Raw genomic sequence first — 20,161 nt, forward strand, 5'->3', positions numbered from 1 at the left:
GGGGCCTGATCAACCTGGACCCTCTGCTCAGGAGTACGGGCTATGGGAGTCTGTGCCCCTCCCTCGTCCTGAGATGTGGCGGGAGCTAGTGGGATCAATCCAGCCTGATATAAGGTGTTGAACATGCTGATGAACTGGGATAGAGTCTCCTGGAGGGCTAGTGCAACAATAGGAACCTCTGGTGCCTGCCCTCCAGCTGGAGCTGCTGGGGCCTCCTCTGACGTAGCTCGCTCGGGTGCTCTGGCTGCACCGCATGGTCGTCCTCTACCCCGACCTCGGATTCTAGCGGCTGTTGGAGGGGGCGCGGGTGCCTGGTCGTCAGATCTCTTGGTACGGGCCCTCACCATCTGTGAGAAATAATAGAATAGAGAAATTTTAGAATGTGATGTCAATAACTCGCACGACGAGGAATCAAAAGAAGAATGATTGTTCCTAACAGTTCCATAGCCTCTCTCCATACCGATCCGCGAGACTATAATAAACTGGCTTGTGACTCATGACACCTATGAACCTAGAGCTCTGATACCAACTTGTCACGACCCAAATTCTCCCTCTGTGAATTGTCGTGACGGCACCTAGTCTCTACGACTAGGTAAGCCTAACACTTTGCGGAAATGAAATGAAAGCATGAACATTAACAACTAACAATAACATTAATGTAAATAAGAAACTTAGATGCCGCTCGGTATATACAACTATCAACTCCCAATATATACATAACACTCCCCAAGACCCGAAACACCGTAAGTCACAAGCTTCTTTGAGAAACGAACTATTATATACATCACTGTCAATAGAATAAGAGAAGAATGAACATAGGGGGGATAGAGGGGAACTCTGAGGATCTACGGGCGCCGGCAGATATACCTTGAAGTCTCTAATAAACAGCAGCGACTGCAACTAGTAACGAGGCTGGTTGGAAGAACCTAGATCTGCACACGAAAAACATGTGCACGAAAGGGCGTGAGTACACCACAATGGTACCTAGTAAGTGCCAAGCCTAACCTCGGTTGAGTAGTGACGAGGTCAAGTCAGGGCCCTACTGGAAATAAATAATAATATATATATATATGATAAAAAAAGATAGAATGAAATACCACAGTAAAGTAAAGACTGGAATTTAATAAGAATGAAGTCATAGAAGATAATAGCTCTGTACACAGAAATAATAACAGGGGATCTTCCGAGATACCGTCTCGTTGTCCCAACCGTAAATGTGCAGGGGGATCTCTCGGAATACTATTTCGTAGTCCCAAAGTAAATATGCTGCTCAACCAATGGAAATAACAATTACAGCAAGAAAACCGATAGTTTAGACTAAGTTCAAGTCAAAGAAAGCAGGAAATTCACTAAACATGTTGCACAGAGTTCAAAAAACAGTTAGGGCAAGTAGACATGTTATTCTATGCTAATAGGTTACTACACATGTTGATATAACTCGAATAAGGAGGAAAACAGGTTGATACTTAGTAGAAATCGGGTTTCTATAATAATTAGCCCGTGTACGTACTCGTCACCTCACGTACACGGTGCTCACATATCAAAAACAATACCACATCCTAAGGGGAGTTCCCCCACGCAAGGTTAGGCAAGCCACTTACCTCGAACCAAGCTCAAATCAATCTGTAACAATGCTCTTTCCACGAATATCCAACTCTGAATGGCCCAAATCTAGCCAAAACAAATTACATAACATAAATATAACTACAAGAAACTAATCTAACTAATGAAATCAAAGTTAAAGCTAGAAATTGGAAAATCGCTAAAAAAGCCTACCCGGGCCCACGTCTCAGAATCGGGTAAAAGTCACCAAATATGAACATCCATTCAATCACGAGTTCACTCATACCAAAATTATTCAAATACGTTGTCTAAATCCCAATCAAAACTCAGAAATTCGGTTGAAGAACTTTTCCCCCATTTTCCCAACTTTCTCACCCAATTTCCTTAATTTAATGAAGAAAAAAATTATAGATTAATGAAGTACAACCAAAATCGAGTTAGGAATCATTACCCCAAAGCTCCCTCTGAAACTACCTCGAAGAATTGCCAATTTCCGAGCTCTCAAGTCCAAAACTGAAGAATGATTTCAAACCCTCGCACTTAGGTTTTTTCTGCCAGTCAAACCGCACCTGCGGTCAATTACCCGCTTCTGCGGTCCCACTTTTGCGGCTAAAACTCCGCACCTGCGGAGTTTCAATTAACTCCCAGGCTCACACCTGTGCATAACCATCCGCACATGTGGACGCGCATCTGCGCTCACCCGTCCGCTTCTGCGGAAACTTGGCCAACTCAGCTTCCTTATACATTCCGCTTCTGCGATCACCCTTCACAGATACGGCTCCGCTTCTGCGGCTTTCGCATTGCACCTACAACCACTGGCTATCAAGACCAAAAACGTGTCTGCGCCCTTAAATCTGCATGTGCGAGTCCGCACCTGCGGTCTCCCTTCTGCAGGTGCGAAACACTAGAACCAGAAAATCTTCAGCAATAGCCTAAGTCCAATTTTCTATCCGTTAAGCACCCGAAAATCACCCGAGGACCTCGGGACCTCAACCAAACATACCACCCAATACTAAAACACCATACAAACTTAGTCGAGCCCTCAAACCACCTCATATAATGCTAAAATCATGAATCATCCTCCATTTAAAACTTAAACAACTTGAAACTTCCAAATTCGACAACCGATGCGGAAACCAACCAAACCACGTCCGATTAACCCCAAATTTTCCACACAAGTCGTATTCAACTCTACGTACCTACTCCAACTTCCGGAATCGGAATATGACCCCGATATCAAAAATTCCACTACCTGTCAAAATCTCCAAAACTTCGACTTTCGCCATTTCAAGCCTAAATGAGCTACAGACCTCCAAAACACCATCCGGACATGCTCCTAAGTCCAAAATCATCTAACGGAGCTAACAGAACTGACGGAACTCCATTCCGGAGTCGGCTTCATATAGTTCCGACTACGATCCAAATCCTAAGGCTTAAGCTCCCGTTTTAGGGACTAAGTGTCCCAAAGCAATCCAGAAACCAAAACGAAACCTCCTGGCAAGTCACAATTGCAGAAATAGATACGAGGAAATTATTTAATAGGGAATCGTGGTTATAACTCTCAAGACGATCGGCCGGGTCGTCACAAGTTTGTAGAAAACCACCCTTGAAATCACTTTTCGATTTTGGCCTTTGAAAAGTAAGAGAGTTGTTTGCCTTTCCAAATCTATTTTTACCTTTAAGGAGCTTCATGAGAAACAACTAGTGTGAGTAAAAAATTCGAGAAAATCTATATGATAAAGTAACTAAGCATGTGGTGTTATTTAACTAATGTAAGAGATAGTACCTCTTTTAATTTACCTATGGTTTTTAGGCTTGCCTAGGTATCCTAAATCAATTTAAAGATATAAGAGAAAATATTTACTCAAATATAATCAGTGTCATATACATAAAGATAATAACAGATCATATAAAGCGATAAAGGGAGGGAATGGACTCATAGGTTTGGGCCTGAAGAAGGTTAGGACAAGCGAACAACAGATAAGCAACAACTTCCTTGACTTCAGACTCAAAGGCTAGAACTTGGGCTTGAGTTCTTGAGAACTCAGCAGGTCCAGTTCGGTTACATGTACAAAAGAGAAAGGTAGAAATTACTATAATAGCACAACATAATATTTAAATGCAGATACGATCAACATAAGACCCTAATGAAACTGTAACAAATGCCTGTGATTAAGAATGAAAATAAGACTGTGTAAGATCAAACAGAGTAAAGAAAATTATAATGAAGCCTTTTCCTTCATTAAACACTAACCCTAAAGAGATTAGCAAATGTTAATGATTAAAGGCTTAAGGTGAAATTCCATTCATAGCCAAGACACCCTTTGGATCCCTGGCACTTTAAAGTTCACAAGGGTCTCAAGGACCCCGAGCAATGTGTGTGTCAGGGGGAGTATCTCAACCACAAACTAAATCTCACTCCAAAATACCCCTAACCACTCACACTTAATCCTCCCTATAGGTTTAAATGCAATGAGGCAATCATTGTAAGTTTCAATACTACATAGATTTAGGCACGTGCACTTCTCACATGAACTATTTAGAATGTAACAGAAAACACCAGGAGAATCACAATCTAGGCACATGTGTGTAATACACTGTCAATGACTACCAATATGTAGAAGAATACTTAGAGAAATTAATTACATGTGCAATTAAGGGAAGAGAACAACAACATGTTATTTTAGAAGTTCAAACAATTAGGTCATGTAACTTAAGAAGCAGAGGGATACATAGGTCAAGTTTACAGAGGTCCTCAACCTTAACAGCCAAGGCTTAAGTTAATTAGGGGTTCATACATAAACTAAGTCTTAATTTCTAATGAATGTATGAGTTAACAGCTTCATGTGGGATCTCTAAAGAGCATCAGCAGGGATACTTAAGCAAGAAAATTGGTCTAAACTTAATAGATGATCATTTTCTCCCTAAAAGATTCCTAATCTCATTTTCAAACTAGGTTCATTAGGATTTAAGGCATAGTATTATACCCAAGCCAGATAACACTAGAAGGTTCATCCTAAGTATATTAGTCAGTCACAATCAACTTATAGAGGCTTAGCAAGGTTCAATTTCCCTTATGTTACAGTGTAGCATAAGAGCATAGGGAGCATAGGCATAAGTAGGAGAGATAAGCAGGAAGTTTTGTTTAGGAACGAGATAGAATACAGAAAGCCAAAGAGAAGATATACAGACACACACATGAGACATTCTTTAAAAATGCAAGACCACAACATGGTGGAGTATCAAACATCATGTGGATCAGACAAGCAGACTAATCATAGGGGTTCAGAATAATGGATTGTTTCATATTAAGTGAGAATGCTTCAGTTGTACAAGTTAAGTGTAAAGTTAATCACGATGAGGTTCAGATTAGCACAATAGATAAGACACAAACACCACATATACAATTTAATAAAGTTCCTAGAGAATAGCTTAAACTAAGTGAACAGTAGTTGTCAGAATACACGCAAGAGCAGGTGCATAGACTCAACAAGACTTAATCCAATTGATTCAGAACAAGTTTATACAAATGACATTCCAGATATGATCACACATTCATGAATGTTTACAAACAATCATCACAATGATCTTTCCAAAGTTATAGAATCATACAGGCACATTAGAAGGAAGATGTCAACTCATATAACATAAGCTAATATACTTAAAACTATGATGGCAGCCTTATAGCCCTTAAGTGTTCATAACTGCTATAGTTAAGCCTATCAAGCAAAAAACATCAAGTGTATAATACAAATCAATAAATTGTCACTAAAATAAAGATCAACAGAACAAACACAAGAGTCATAGCAAAATCATTATTGAAGTATAAAATCAAAACAGGTGTGCAGAATCATTACAGGTTCATGTCCCATTTTGACTTTAGTTTATCGGGTGGATAACCTCAAGTACATAAGTCAAGTCAACAAGTAACACTAAGTAACACTGGAAGAGTAAGTATGAAAGTCATAACACAAGTCGGCAATGAGGTTTAAGGTCAAAATAGATGCACATAACTAGTAAGGTTCTTTGCTAATCACACATCACATATTCATTGAGATTACAAAGTGGTCGACTAGTATTAGTTTAACTTATGATTAGTAAGGAAGACAATGCTAAAATATCATGTCAATTATGAACTGATAATAACACATTATGAGCAGAGATGATCAATTATAATCAATAATAACACATCATGAGCAAAGCTAATTAACATAAGATAAGAGAGTAGGCATGATTTCAACTAGTCAGTCAAAGGAAAGAAGGGTCGAAAGTTACTAACTTTCCTTTGAGAAGCAAACCAAACGAAGGCTTTTGTTAGCCGTCCAGGGAATAGAAAGATCAAACTCTGACCAGTAATGGAGCTTAGAATGGGGAAAATCAAACAAATTAGTAACCCTAGCTCGATTCTTCTCTAAACAAAGCTAAAATTGATGTTTTCTGTAAGTGATTTCTAATGTGTCTCTCATGTTAGGTCTGTTAGGTGAGAACATTAAAGCTCTCGTTTTATAGTGGCATTCAATGCCTTAGGCTTCAACAGATTCAAATGACAGTGTAGAGTGACAAAGAGTTGATGATGTGAGCACGATTGAGTGAATTTGAGACGAAGATAGGGGGAAATCAATGAGAGTTTTACTTGAAGCGAGGAAAGATTGACCATTGAAATAAAATCAGCGGACAAAGCTCAGGAACCCAAAGGTCACTGCATTTGACCTCAGTGTATAGAATCTTTATCATGAGACTCTGAAAAAGCTCCATGCATGATTCGATTTAACATAACACAAGAGGGACTTGGTGATTTGATGTTTCATGTGTAAACCGGGGTTTTCACATTTGGGCGTTTGAATCTTAAAGACGATAATGGAAAAGTTCAGCGAAGATCGTGGGTATTGGAGACAGAAGGTATGATTTCTGGGTGATTTGAGACCCTGCACGAATTTGTGCAAGGTTTGCTTAACATATATGGCAATGGGAGTGGAGGGAAAAGAGAGGAAAGGAGAAAGTGTGGCGACTAGGTCAAAGGGGAAATGAATTAGGGTTTGGGTATTTGGTCTATTTTGATTTAAAGAGTAGCCATTTGTATTTAATTACACAATTGCAAAAACATTGGTATTTCAGTCTTTAATCCTTTTAGAATTAATTTAAATAAACTTAAATAATTTTAATAAACTGCAATTGAAATTAAAATCATCAAATGCACTGCCAATTATTGTAATTAGTTAATTAATTATTAAATATCCTATTATCTATTTGTGACACTAATTTTGAATATTTGAAATAGTAGGCTATTTTACCAAAGTTAAGAAATAACCTTGTTAAATTAATTATAAACCTATGTAATGAATGTAAAAGTTATTTTAATAGTTTGAAAAATAGTTGGAGTTATATATTTGTAATTATTACACTAAATTATTAATCTAACACCATTAATTACTTAATATAAAAATAAGTATTTATTAATTAGAAAATATTTTAAATATACTTGTTGAAAATCATTAAGCGCAAGTAAATTGATTATAAAAGGGAGGGCCAAAATTGGTCGTCAACATCTACCCTCTTTGACCGGAGAGATGAAAGAGTTTTCGGGCAAAGAAATAGAACCAAGGCCAGTTTTGTTCCGACTTTAGGCACACATTCCAAGAATGGCATATAGTTTTAAGAAAGATTATGAGTAGTAGAGCTAAGGAAACTTATGGAAGATTTCAGGAGAATTTTGAGAAATTGGGGCTGAATTATGGCTTTGAATCGCATACATACCTCAGGCTTAATGAAGATTAGGCCTCATGTAGTTTTGGAGTGATGGTTTGGAGGAGGCGACGCTCGTAAAAATTGCCCTAGCATCGTATTATGACGATACTGCGAGACGGAATATTTGGTACCCATGATAGCTCTTAACTGCGGCTTGATTTGAAAGATTTGAAGAATTAGAGTTCCACTGATCGTTTTTGAGTTTGAGTTCGGATCCTTGGCCCACTTATGAAATATTTGTCCCCCATAGCGTTGTAGCTTGGGTTTTTGCTTAGAAGAAGTTCCACGTCGCGATGTTTGTTCCTGTAAAAACAAAATACACACATAACCATATATTGAAATGTAGATAGGTTAAGATGTGATGTAGATGATGTAGGAATAATGATGTCTGGTTGTCGGTTAGCCGTTATTTGAGATTGGGACGACAAGATACTCGAATTTGACTCGATTGTTAGTCGAGTTATGTACCATTCTGCAGTTGTCTGAGCATTAAGTCTTTTCACAATAGGAGTATCTCTGCGCGATGGGAGTAGTTAACTTGTAATGTAGAATGTATCTCCGAGTGATGGGAGTAGTTGCATTGAAATGTGAAGTATCTCCACATGATGGGAGTAGTTGCATCGAAACATAAAATATCTCCGCACGATGGGAGCTTATGACTTGAAAACATAATCATGCATGTTAGCTGCATGAGCAAAACGTCAAAATATTCAAGATAAAATAAAGAAGTAATGAGCATGACCAAGAGATACTCTTGACTGCAAAAACTAGATTGTAGTCGTCGATTAGCAGAATGTTAGTGATGAGGTTTGTGACTATCTACTTGTAATATCCAATATGGCAAAGTGGCGGTGCGGAACGCTCCCATTGGCGATTTTTACAGGGCGCTCCGATTGATTGAGCGAACAGTTTTGCTACATATACGGCTTTGATTGGCAAAGCCTACGGGTTGATTTGTACAGGGCGCTCTAATTGATTGAGTTGATGGTTTGCTATATACACGGCTCCTGTTGGCGGGGATAGCGGCTCGGTATATACAACATGCTCTACTTGGTTGAGCAGAGGATTTGCTATTCACAATATGCTCCTCTTATATCGGCGGCCTGGTTCTAAAATACCTGTAAAGGATTTGAGAGTTAGTTTTCAGCTATATAAGGAAAGTTTAGAATAGTGAAAGAGAGATGGTAATTATGAGAGAGCGGCGGATCCGTCGTTGCCCCAACATGCTCCAGCGTTGCTTTGTATCCTATCGATCATATATTCAAAGTAATATTCTTAGTAGGGGTGTTGGTTTGTGTTGACCGTAGTCCTGGCTTTGACGCGGGTCTGGTGAGGTTATGCCATGAAGCTCTATAGGTTTAACGGAAGTTTTTTAGAAAACATTTTGACAATCTTTTGTCTTTTGGAAAATGTCGTCATTCCGGATTATGACAATGTTTAGAAATTCCCTCCAACCGAACGTTGTTTCAGGAGGACCCGTTGATGTCGATTCCTGGAGATGCCTCTGATGATGTGGCTTCTTGTCGTTGCGACTGCATCCTAATCTAAATTAATTCGTTATAAAGGTTTTCCTAGGTTTATGAACGAACCATTTCAGATTGCCTACGTATCCGAAATAGAATTAGGTCCGAACATAGTTCGTGGGTAATGGTAAATAAAATATGATGATGACCGAGCCTAACTCAGGCAACCTACGTATCCAAATGAAATCAAGTCAAAACATAGTTTGATTACAATAGATGCAAAATGATGAGACTTAAAGTGGAATGGTCGAGTCTGACTCAGACTGCCTACGTATCTAAATAGAATCAGGCTAGAACATAGTTCAATTACAATAGATAACTAAATCCGATGAGGATTGCCTATGTATTCCTTCCAAAGAAAATCAAGTTGTGGCATAGTTACAAATACATTAAAAATGACATTTGGATTTCCTATTACAAAAGAAGAGGGGGAGAGAGAGAATCGGACCCTAATTGGGTTGCCTATGTATCTCAACGTGGGAAATCTGGTCGGGCGTAGTTCTATTACAACCAAACCCTAACTCTAATATTTTCAAATGTAGAATCTCTTGATTGCATCTGAGTTGATAGGCTTCCTGCTGACTCTTCCGTCCATCTCTGCCAAGATTAGAACTCCTCCCGACAATACTCGATGGACAACATAAGGACCTTGCCAGTTTGGCGCAAGCTTTCCCTTGGCTTCTTCTTGATGAGGGAATATTTTCTCTAAAACCAACTGCCCCGGTGTAAATTGGAGAGGTTTTACCCTTTTGTTCAATGCACTGGCCATCCTATTTCGATATAGCTGACCATGGCACATTGCGTCCATTCTCTTCTCGTCAATGAGCATGAGTTGCTCCTACATGACCCATATCCATTCTACGTCGACTAGCTTGGCTTTCTGAATTACCCTTAAAGATGGTATCTCGACCTTTATGGGTATCACAACTTCGGTGCCATGTACCAACATGTATGACGTTGCCCCAGTGGATGTTCTCATGGTGGTCCGATAACCCATTAAGGCAAAGGAAAATTTCTTGTGCCATTGCCTATGATCGTCCACTATCTTTCGTAGAATCCTTTTAATGTCTTTTCTTGGCTGCTTCAACTGCTCCATTCATTTTTGGTCTATTGCGATGGACAACCCTGAACTTCTCTCAAATTTCCCGCATGAGATCACTATTGAGATTGGCTACATTCTCAGTTATAATTGACTCTGGGATCCCGAAACTGGCAGACTATGTTGGTACAGATGAAATCTGCCACTACTTTCTTCATGACGACTTTGTTTGTAAAAGCTTCGACCCATTTGGTGAAGTAATCAATTTCTACCAAGATGAAACATTGTCCATTTGATGTAGCATGCTCTATAGGTCTGATTATGTTTATGCCCCAAGTAATGAACGACCAAGGTGATTCCATTACATTCACCTCAATGGGTGGAACCCAGATGAAATCCTCGTGGATCTAGAACTGTGACACTTCTGCACATAGCGGATATTATCGCTTTCCATGGTCATCCAAAAGTATTCGGCTATTAAAATCTTCTTGGCTAAGGTGAAGTTGTTCATGTGAGGTCCACACGTCCCTGTATATATTTTTTCTAGTAATCTGGTCGCTTCAGTAGCATCTACACATCTTAACAGACCCAAGTCTGGGGTCCTCCTATACCGGACTTCCCCGTTGAGGAAAAAGTGATTTTCTAACCTTTTGAGAGCTCGATTCTGACGATTGTTGCCATTCATTGGGTACTATCTTATTTCAAGGAATTTCTTGATGTCGTAGTGCCATGGCTTACTGTCTAGCTCTTCATCTACATGGAAACAATACGCATGCTGAACCTGAATCTCTATCTCAATAGGGTCGATATAATTCTTATTTGGATGATGGAGCATGGATGGCAAGGTTGCGAGAACATCGGCAATCTCGTTTTGGATCCTTGGAATGTGTTTGAACTCGATCTTTTTGAACTTCTTACAAAGCTCTGTTACGTAAAGCAGATATGGAAGGATCTTGACGTTCTTGGTAGTCCATTGTCCTTGAACTTGATGTATCAATAAATCAGAGTCTCCTATGACCAGAAGCTTTTTGATATTCATGTCGAATGCCATCCTCATACCGAAGATGTGTGCTTCATACTAAGGCATATTATTGGTGTAGGGGAACCTTATCTTTGCTGATGTCGGGTAATTCATCCTGATTCTAAAATTAAGACGACCCTGATTCCTACTCCTTTGAAATTTGCGGCCCCGTCGAAGAACATTCTCCATCCTGGGTATGACTCGGCGATCTCTTATCCGGCGAACAACACGTCTTCATATGAAAAGTATGTAGTGAGTGGCTCATAATCCTTGTCCACTGGATTCTCTGGAAAGCGGACAGTTAAGACTTGTCCTTTGATGGCCTTCTGCGTTACGTACACAATGTCAAACTCGCTAAGAAGGATTTGCCATTTGGCCAATTTTCCTGTAGGCATCAGCTTCTGGAAGATATACTAGAGCTGGTCGAGCCAGGATATTTAGATGTGTGGTGTATGCCTACATTTAATGCCTCAACTTCTGATCTATCCAAGTCAAAGAACAACTGGTGCGCTCTATCAGAGTTTATATGGCTTCAAATGGTGTAAACTTCTTACTTAAGTAGTAGATAATGTGCTCATTTCTCACGTCTCATCCTGATTTCCCAACACGCATCCAAATGCATTATCCAGAACTAACAAGTATAACAACATTTGCTTCTCGGGAGGAACCAACACTGGGTGATTTGACAAGTACTCCTTAATTATGTTGAAGGCTTTCTGACACTCTTCTGTCCATTTTGTAGTGGCATCCTTCTTTAGTAGCTTGAAGATAGGTTCACAAATTATTGTGGACTCTGGGCTATGAATCTGCTTATGTAATTTAGCCAACCAAGGAATCTCATCATATCCTTTTTGCTCTTCAGCGGCGGTAAGTCTTGAATGGCTTTGATCTTTGAAGGATCAAACTCTATCCCTTTCACGCTTACGATGAAACCTAACGATTTTCCGGCAGGGGCTTTGAATGCACACTTTGCAGGATTCAACTTCAAACTATACCTCCGTAAGTATTCAAAAAACTTCTTCAGGTCGTCCAAATGTTCTGCACTCTTTTGAGATTTCATGATGACATCATCCATATATACCTCGATCTCTTTGTGGATCATGTCGTGAAATAGGGTTGTCATGGCTCTCATGTAAGTAGCACCAGTGTTCTTGAGGCCGTATGGCATGACTCTGTAGTAATAAACTCCCCAAGGCGTAGTGAACGTTGTCTTCTCTGCATCTTCTTCATGCATCAGGATCTGATGGTACCCACGAAACAATCCATGAATGACTGCAGCTTATGCTTCGCGCAATTGTCGATGAGGATATGAATATTTGGTAAAGGGAAATCGTCATTTGGACTAGCTTTGTTAAGATCTCGATAATCCACAATATCCTTATTTCCCATTGTTGTTTGGTACCTGTACTATATTTTCCAACCATGTGGGATAATTGGGGACTCTTACCAGATTTGCCTCTATCTGATTGGTTATTTCTTCTTTTATCCACAAAATCAAATCTGGCTATAACTTTCTGGGTTTTTGATTGACTGGCGATCTGACAGGATCGGTAGGTAATCGATGTGAAACGACGTCAATGCTTAATTCGGGATTGTTTTCATATCACCATGTGAATATGTCGATCTACTATCGAAGGAGCTCGACAAATTCTTCTTTTCGCTCTGCTTCTAAATGGATGTTGATTCGAATTTCTTTCATGTCTTCTTCACTTCCCAGGTTGGCTACTTCTGTATCTTCAAGGTTAGGCTATTTCTGGCTTTCCAACAAATCAATATCTTTTGGGAGATTATATGGCATCATGCTTTTGTCCTATTCCTCATAATCTAGATCGCTTTGCTCGAGGGTTTCATTACATGTCATAATCGCGGAACGCGAGTTTTTATTATTTTGGCTACAGAAAATAGAAAAAACTAAGTATAAATAAAGCCATAAATAAACTTGCAATAATTTTAAGAAAACAAATTATATTTCATTAAAGAGGAACATCAAAGTGTTCAAGGAGGCAATTGACAAAAGAATACATGCACGGTTCAAGCCTCAATTTACCGTGTGTTTTTCAAAAGGTTTTACTATTCCACACTACCAAGTCTCCCGACAAACCAAAGAAGGGCTGGCAGTCCAATTCTGCAAGTCCTCTCCTAGTTTGGCATTATGAATGGCCAGTGTCTTGATATCCACTTTGTCGCAGCATTCTTCGATCATGGTCACGAACAACCTTCCCATTCCATCGACAATGTCGTCCTCTAGGTTTGAGCTCTGACCTGGAACACGCTCTGGCACAAAAGCTTTCTTCCCGAAGCCACCGATGTATGTCTTTCCAGTTGGAGGCTGATACCTTATGCCAGCTCTACCTATCTGCCCCCTTGGCTCAATCGGCTATGTTGTCCCATCTGATCGGGCTCCCAGCCCGGTCCCTGGCAGGTACTCGTGCCTCATCATTTCTGTCATAGCCATCTTTGATCTGTATGGTGACTGCATACCAAGATTTTGCTCAGTCTCCTCTATCTCTATGGTCTGCATGATCTCGACCGCATGAAAAGCGAACTCGTCTAATCCTTCTATAAATGGAGCTACATACTCCAGATAAGCTGACTGAGTCCACTTGTCGTGAACTACAATCTCTTGACAACTCCACTTACACTTTATGCATTGTTGGAGGGTAGATAGGACTGCTCCCTCCATATGTATCCAAGGTCTTCCCAGTAACAGGTTGTATCAGGATGAAATGTCCATTACTTGGAATGGTATGGGAAACTCAAGGTCCAATTTGCAGAGCTAAATAGATTTCCCCAATGACGTCCTTCTGTGACCCATTGAAAGCTCTTACCCTCACATGGCTTTCTTTCACTTCTCTCAGATGAATACCCATCCCTCGTAGGGTAGAGAGCAAGAAAATATTGACTTTGGATCCTCTATCAACAAGTACTCGGGACACCACCTTATCTCCACATTTGATGGTGATGTGTAAAGCTTTGTTGTGACCCACACCCTCTATTGGAAGTTCATATCTTCGGAAGGTAATCATATTTTCCTCGACCATATTCCTGATAGTCGCTGTCAGTGCCTCGATGGTAATGTTGCTCGGCACACTCACTCCACTTATCACTTTCATCAGGGCGTCTTTGTGACTGTTAGAACTCATCAGCAGCTCTGTTGCACCCCATTTTGCACTAGTCAAAACAAGATTCAACTTGTGATTTCTCTGTTGTTAAGGAAAGAGAGTTGCCCCCAAATATTTAAAGGTATACTAGGGTACCTATTTAATTACTAAAGGTCATATTCTTTATTAGTCTGCTAACCAGTGAGATTATGAGTAAGGGTTCTTGTTAGGGGAAGGTATTAGGCACCCCTTAAAATCTACCTGAGGTAGCTCCATAGGACTTAGACTAAATTTAGGACTAATTGTTTGTACTATGCCTTAACTAGTGTTCAAAAGAGTATAGCTCACCATATATTAGGGCATAATATCTATAAGGGAAGAGTATGGTTTAAATAGGATTGATTTAAAGAAAAGCCTTTAGGAAAATAGTGTTAGTATATATAAACTTGAAAAGAACTTTGAAGGATGGAACGTTTGTTATGAAAGTGTGTAAAAAGAAGCGAAGTTAATGCACTTTGTTTTCTAAAGCATAGAAGTTCATATTATTCTAATGAGGTGAAAGTTTTATGAGAATGAACCTAAGATATACCTTGGTTTTAGATAAAACATGTTTGAAAACATTTGTTTTTGGGACAATAGCACTTTAATCTATTAGAAATAGTTGATTCCCTTCTAGAAAAATTAGACTCGCAACTCAGTTCTGATTTTCCTTTTTGAAAGAGCGATTTCCGCCTTTGTTAAGCCTTTGGACGTCAAAAGTCTTTAAGAAAAGAGTTAGCAAAGCATAACAAATTAATAACAGCTCATGATTAGCGGATATAGAATTAGTTACTAACTAATGCCTCTTTTAATCCTAAATTCTTTAAGGCTTGCCTATGTTATTTTATGTGAATTAAAAGAAAAGATAACCAATATATAATTGTCATATACATGTGAGATAAAACAACATGAACACAGTAAAAAGTAATTACATAGTAATACTATAAAAATAATGAAAACAGTAAATAAAGAAGCGAAGGGAAAGAAAGGACTCCCGGGGGTGTGGGCCTTAGAGAGGCTGGCCCAACAGTTACAGGGATGAGCAACAGCTGACTCTGGACCTTCTGAGACATAGCAGGGCTGGACTTGGACCTGAGTTCTTAAAGAATTCAGCAAGCCTAAATCATTGCACATGTCCAAAAAGAAAAGAGAATGTCATTAGAATAACAGTACTATATACACACCCATATATATGAAATTCGCAAGCAAAGAATAAGAGAAAATATCACTGACAGTATTTAAATACTAAAGAAGTCATACTAATGTGGATATTGTGCGTAATGAATGATCCACATTGAACACCTTTCGGTTGTTATTAAACACCAAACCCAAATAGAGTGATAAGTATCAATGAATTAAGGGCTAAATATAGAATTCTACTCAAGGTCGATGCCCCGTTTGAATCCCCCGACACTTCAAAGTTCCCAAGGGTCTCAAGGCTCAGGGAAATGCTTGTGCCGGGGAGAGCAGCCCAACCTAGAGTTAAACTCTACTCCCAAATACCTCTAACCACTAACGACTCATTCTTTCCTATAGGTTTGAATGTCAATGAGGCTCTTTCAATGCAAACCAACCACTATGACATTTCCTAACAGAGAAGCATACTTTTCTTAGCAGAATAACACATGAAAAAACACATAGAAACAGTCCCCATTTCTTATAACAATGCATTCAGCTCTAGATGATTGATTAACATACTAGACAGACATGAAGCTCTAATTCCAAATACACGCATAGACATGAACATCATACTATTTTTTTAAAGAAACATACAATTGGAATAAAGCATCCCAGATTGATAAATAGCACATAGTTTAGAGATATAACAACATATGCTATTATCTTATTGGATTGATCACAATCTAGTTCAACACCAGATATTATCATGAGCATACACATAGGTTAATAACACTACTTAAATCCTTTGAGATTCATAGTAACGATTTAGACAATGATATAGGCAAGTTATTACACTCAATCAGTAACAATAGAAGGTTTCTCCTATACCATATTCAATCCAGAATGACCGGGGAAAGGGAGGACCGAGTATAGTTTTGAAACAGGGTTCAAAGTATGAAATCATGAGGGATAAACAAAGATTAATGCCAAACTTCTATACATACAAAGACTTTAATCAAAGTTATGATCTCACAAAATAGGATGAGTCTCAAACATTACAAAATCAGATTATCAGTGTCATTAAGGGGTTTAAGAACATGGGAAACATCATAATAAGAGGGTATTTGGATTAGCTTATTTTAAATGCTTATTGGCTTTTAAGCACTGTTTTTAGTTTGTGGTATTTGAAAATGATAAAAAGTGCTTAAAAGCACTTACTTTTAGGCATGAAAAGTACAAAAATAAGCCAAAAGTTGGGTATTACCAACTTATGGCTTTTGGATTTTAGCTTATAAGCTACTTTTTAAAAGCCAATCCAAACACCCTCTAAGCAGATCTGAATCAGCTGTATAGACTAAGATTGATAACTAGACATGGTGAAGTTGTATTTAAATCACAGAAACAGTTAGCACTCAACCAAAACAGACACAACCACAATCTAACTCATAAGAGGTAGGCTGATCATGAAAAAGTACCACTGATGTTCACAGAAAGTTCGTCTTAGTAGGAATGTCTACAACTAACAGTTAGACATAGGTGTAAAGCATTCATAGAGAGGACTCAAAGATTACTTAATGATTAACAAGCATTTTTGTACCAAAAAAAAAAGCATTTTGAATACTCAGATTTCACAAGCCTTACTTAAGTGAGACAGGGTTACACTATATACCTTCATGTATATCCTAGCTAGAATTATTTAACAGCAAACTAAAGTATAGAATGACAGCACTCAAAAGAATATGACATGATAAGCATGAAGACTACAACAGCAATCATAAGTATAGAATAACAGACTTCAAAAGAAAGCATCATGATAAGCATGAAGATTATATCAGAACATTAGAGTAAAGTCTGAAGTCTAGGTAAATATGAGAAGTCATTGAGGCAAGTTAAGCAACTTAATCACCTAGGTTGTTCAATATAGAGATTGAAGTCACTAAAGTCACAACGGCTACTTAATCAATATTAGATAAATACAACAGCTTATCACAGATCATCAAAAAGTCGCGGTGAACAAAACAAACAATTACATACTGACGCCAAACATTATAAATGAAATGGTTAACAAGAAAATAGTAGCACATTCATGATTTTCGAATGAAACAATTAAAGGAGAAAGGATGGAGGTGTACTGAACTCCTCTTGCACAACAAATCAAACAAGAGACTCTTTTCTAGCCGTATAGAATCAAGAACTCTCCCCGACCAGTGTAACACTCATAATCAGAAAGAAATCAGAAGCTAGTCAAAATCCTAGCTTAATTTACTACCCAGGCCTAAGAACGATATTTGCTAAGTGATTTCGTGATAGCTTTTTGTATCCTATGATTGTTGTTGTAATACTAATATTGTTTCATTTTTGTCATTTTGTCTTTTTATTTTTTTGAGCCGAGGGTCTTTTGGAAATAGCCTCTCTACTCCTTCGGGGTAGAGGTAAGGTCTGCGTACACACTACCCTCTCCAGACCCTATTAATGGGATTTTACTGGGTTATTGTTGTTGTTGTTGTTGTTTTTGTATCTTTTCTGTGTATTAGGTGTGTTAGCTCTGTATGTTGAAGATGTTAGGTATGTTAGGTAAGAACATTAAAAGCCCATATTTATAGTAGCTTTGAAGCATTAAGGTTCTAGAGTCAAATAAATAGTTGAGAGTGATGAAGGGATGGTGATGCAAGCACAATCGAGCGAAAATCTTAGAGAGACAGAGGGAAATCTATAGCGATTTTACCTAAGTATAAGAGATGTGAGAGACCGTCCATTGAAGCATAAGAGGCCATCGGTCAGAACCCTAATACCCATAAATCATGGCATTTGACCTCTGGGTGTCGAATATTAATGATGAAGCCAGGTAACGTATCATGCCTGCTTCGATTTGAAAAGACCAAGGAAGAAATTTGGCGAGTTGAATTTTCACCTTTTGGTCTGGCTCTTCGATTTAAGTCTTTTGAAATCGAATGGTGAAAATGGAAAGAGCGACGAGATCTGAAGTACATGAGTAAAACAAATGATCATGCATGACATGGATTTGAAAGGTCAATGGTGATTTGAGATTTCATCTTTGGGGGCGAGAGTTCGGATTTTGGGGATTTGAATTTTGATTATGGGAGAGGAAAGATTCGGCGAGAATCATGGATAGAGAAGGCAAAGTGGATGATTTCCTGGGTAAATTCATGACCCTACACAAATTTGTTAAAGGTTTGGTGATTGATTGGGTTGTGAGGTTGAGAGAAAAGAGAGGAAGGAGAAAGAGAGGCGGCTGGGTGAGTGAAAAATGAATTAGGGTTAGGGGTCTAGGAGGCCGTCTTTAGGGTTAAAGATGGGATATAGAACCTGGGCCATTGGATCTGATGATCAACGACCCTGATAATTCAGGCATTTAAGATTTTTGGGGAGGAATTTTTGTGGCCCTCAGGTTATGAGATTTTAACGGTGGAGATGAGATCTCTAGGCGAGTGTTTAAAAATCAAAAGAAAATCGGAAATTAAATGTGAGCCATCGATCAGATGGACCAACGGTTCATATGCGTATTGTTTATTTTGTGAGGGATAAGAACGGGTGATGTGGCATGATCTCAATGGTTCAATGGAAATGGCATGGATTGCCAAAGTGGGGGGGATTGGACTAGGTCATTTTGGATATGGGTTGGTGTATTGGGATGGAATTGATTTAGGAAATAGCCACTTTGTATTTAATTAGGAATCGCAATTGCAGCCTTTTAATTTTTTAACCCTTTTAAAATTAATTTAAATAAACTTAATTATTTTCAATAAAATGTAGTAGAAATTATAATAATCAAATATACTACTAATTATTGTAATTAATTATTTATAAAATATTTTATCTTTCCAAATGATAACACTAATTATGAACTGTAAACATAGTAATCTAATTAATCAAAATTTAAGAGTTAATTCGTTAAATTAATTATAAAGCCTATGTGTTGTATTTTAGAAATTATTTTAATGTTATTAAAATAGTAAGTGTATTTGTAATTAAATTATGCTAACACTAGCTTATTAATTTCAAAACTAACACTTAGTTTATTTTATAAAAATAGGTATTTATTGATACAAATTACTTTCAAAATATTCATTGCAAATACTTAAGTATAAACAAATTAATTTTAAAAGGGAGGGTGAAAATTGGTCGTCAACAAGCTCCATGATCGATATATGCGCAGGGGTTTTCTTCAATTGTTCCTCCACAGAGTATTCTTTAATCGAGGCCTTCTTCCAAAATTATGCATCCTTAGCATCTGTTATATTCCTTCTCCTAATTAGTTCTCTTCCTGGATTCCCTCGGTTTACCTCCTCCAGAGCGTAACACCTCCCTAACCTGGTCATTCTGTGAGCTACTACGGAATCTATCATCTTGCCTTTACATTTATGTTGATATGTCCATGGGATTACTTTGTATTCCCGATCCCCCTCATCCTTGATAGCGGTGGTGGACTGTTGTTGGTATGTCTGGACCATCGCTAGAGGTTTTAATTGTACGGTGATCATCGGAGCCCTTCGGGGTGGAACCCTTGCAGTCTCAATGTTCCTTATTGTGACAATGGTTCCTTTCAAGCCATACTCTTCATCCAGGGTGATCATATTAGATCCTTGGTTCTGGTGATTCGGTAGTGGGTTACGGTTCACATTAGGCGAAGCTGGGGTACACTGAATGGATCCATTTTTTATCAGTGACTCAATTTCATTTTTTTGCCTGAAGCAATCCTCGGTGTCATGCCCCAGTACGCCTGAATGGTAGACGTACCATTTGGTTGCATCAAAGTATTTTGAAGGATGCTCATGAACCCTCCCTTCTACTAGATGTATCAAGCCAACTCTCCTCCGTCTTTCAAACAGTTGAGCCAAAGGCTCGGCAATCAGAGTGTAGTTTCTGGGACCTCTTTCTTTGAAATTTCGACGAGGTCAGGGTGCATAGTTGGGTCGATTTTGATGAGTGGTAATTTAAACTGGAGCATATGGTCGTGATGGATTTGGATTTGTATAGGTAAGAGGTGTGT

At 38.6% G+C, this 20,161-nt stretch overlaps 2 protein-coding genes across 2 annotated transcripts; both read right to left on the minus strand.

Moving 5' to 3' along the window:
• Positions 1 to 9,363: 9,363 nt before the first annotated feature.
• On the minus strand, positions 9,364 to 9,927 carry LOC142171738 (uncharacterized). Its single transcript, XM_075235431.1, has 2 exons — positions 9,775 to 9,927; positions 9,364 to 9,669 (listed from the first exon to the last, which is right to left on the minus strand). Exons 1-2 carry the CDS (start codon positions 9,925 to 9,927, stop codon positions 9,364 to 9,366), a joined length of 459 nt encoding a protein of 152 aa, XP_075091532.1.
• Positions 9,928 to 10,561: 634 nt separating this feature from the next.
• LOC142171739 (uncharacterized) lies at positions 10,562 to 10,921 on the minus strand. The gene has a single exon (XM_075235432.1). The coding sequence runs from the start codon at positions 10,919 to 10,921 to the stop codon at positions 10,562 to 10,564; it is 360 nt and encodes a 119-aa protein (XP_075091533.1).
• Positions 10,922 to 20,161: the final 9,240 nt, after the last annotated feature.

Source organism: Nicotiana tabacum, chromosome 17 (genome assembly GCF_000715075.1).
Source record: "Nicotiana tabacum cultivar K326 chromosome 17, ASM71507v2, whole genome shotgun sequence".
NCBI classification, from domain to species: Eukaryota; Viridiplantae; Streptophyta; class Magnoliopsida; order Solanales; family Solanaceae; genus Nicotiana; species Nicotiana tabacum.

Coding starts and splice junctions, on each gene's coding strand:
- LOC142171738 (XM_075235431.1), bottom strand. CDS start 9,927: ATGGAGCAGTTGAAGCAGCCAAGAAAAGACATTAAAAGGATTCTACGA. Junction 9,670..9,774: donor GGGCAACGTCATACATGTTG/GTACATGGCACC, acceptor TGGGTCATGTAG/GAGCAACTCATGCTCATTGA.
- LOC142171739 (XM_075235432.1), bottom strand. CDS start 10,921: ATGGCATTCGACATGAATATCAAAAAGCTTCTGGTCATAGGAGACTCT.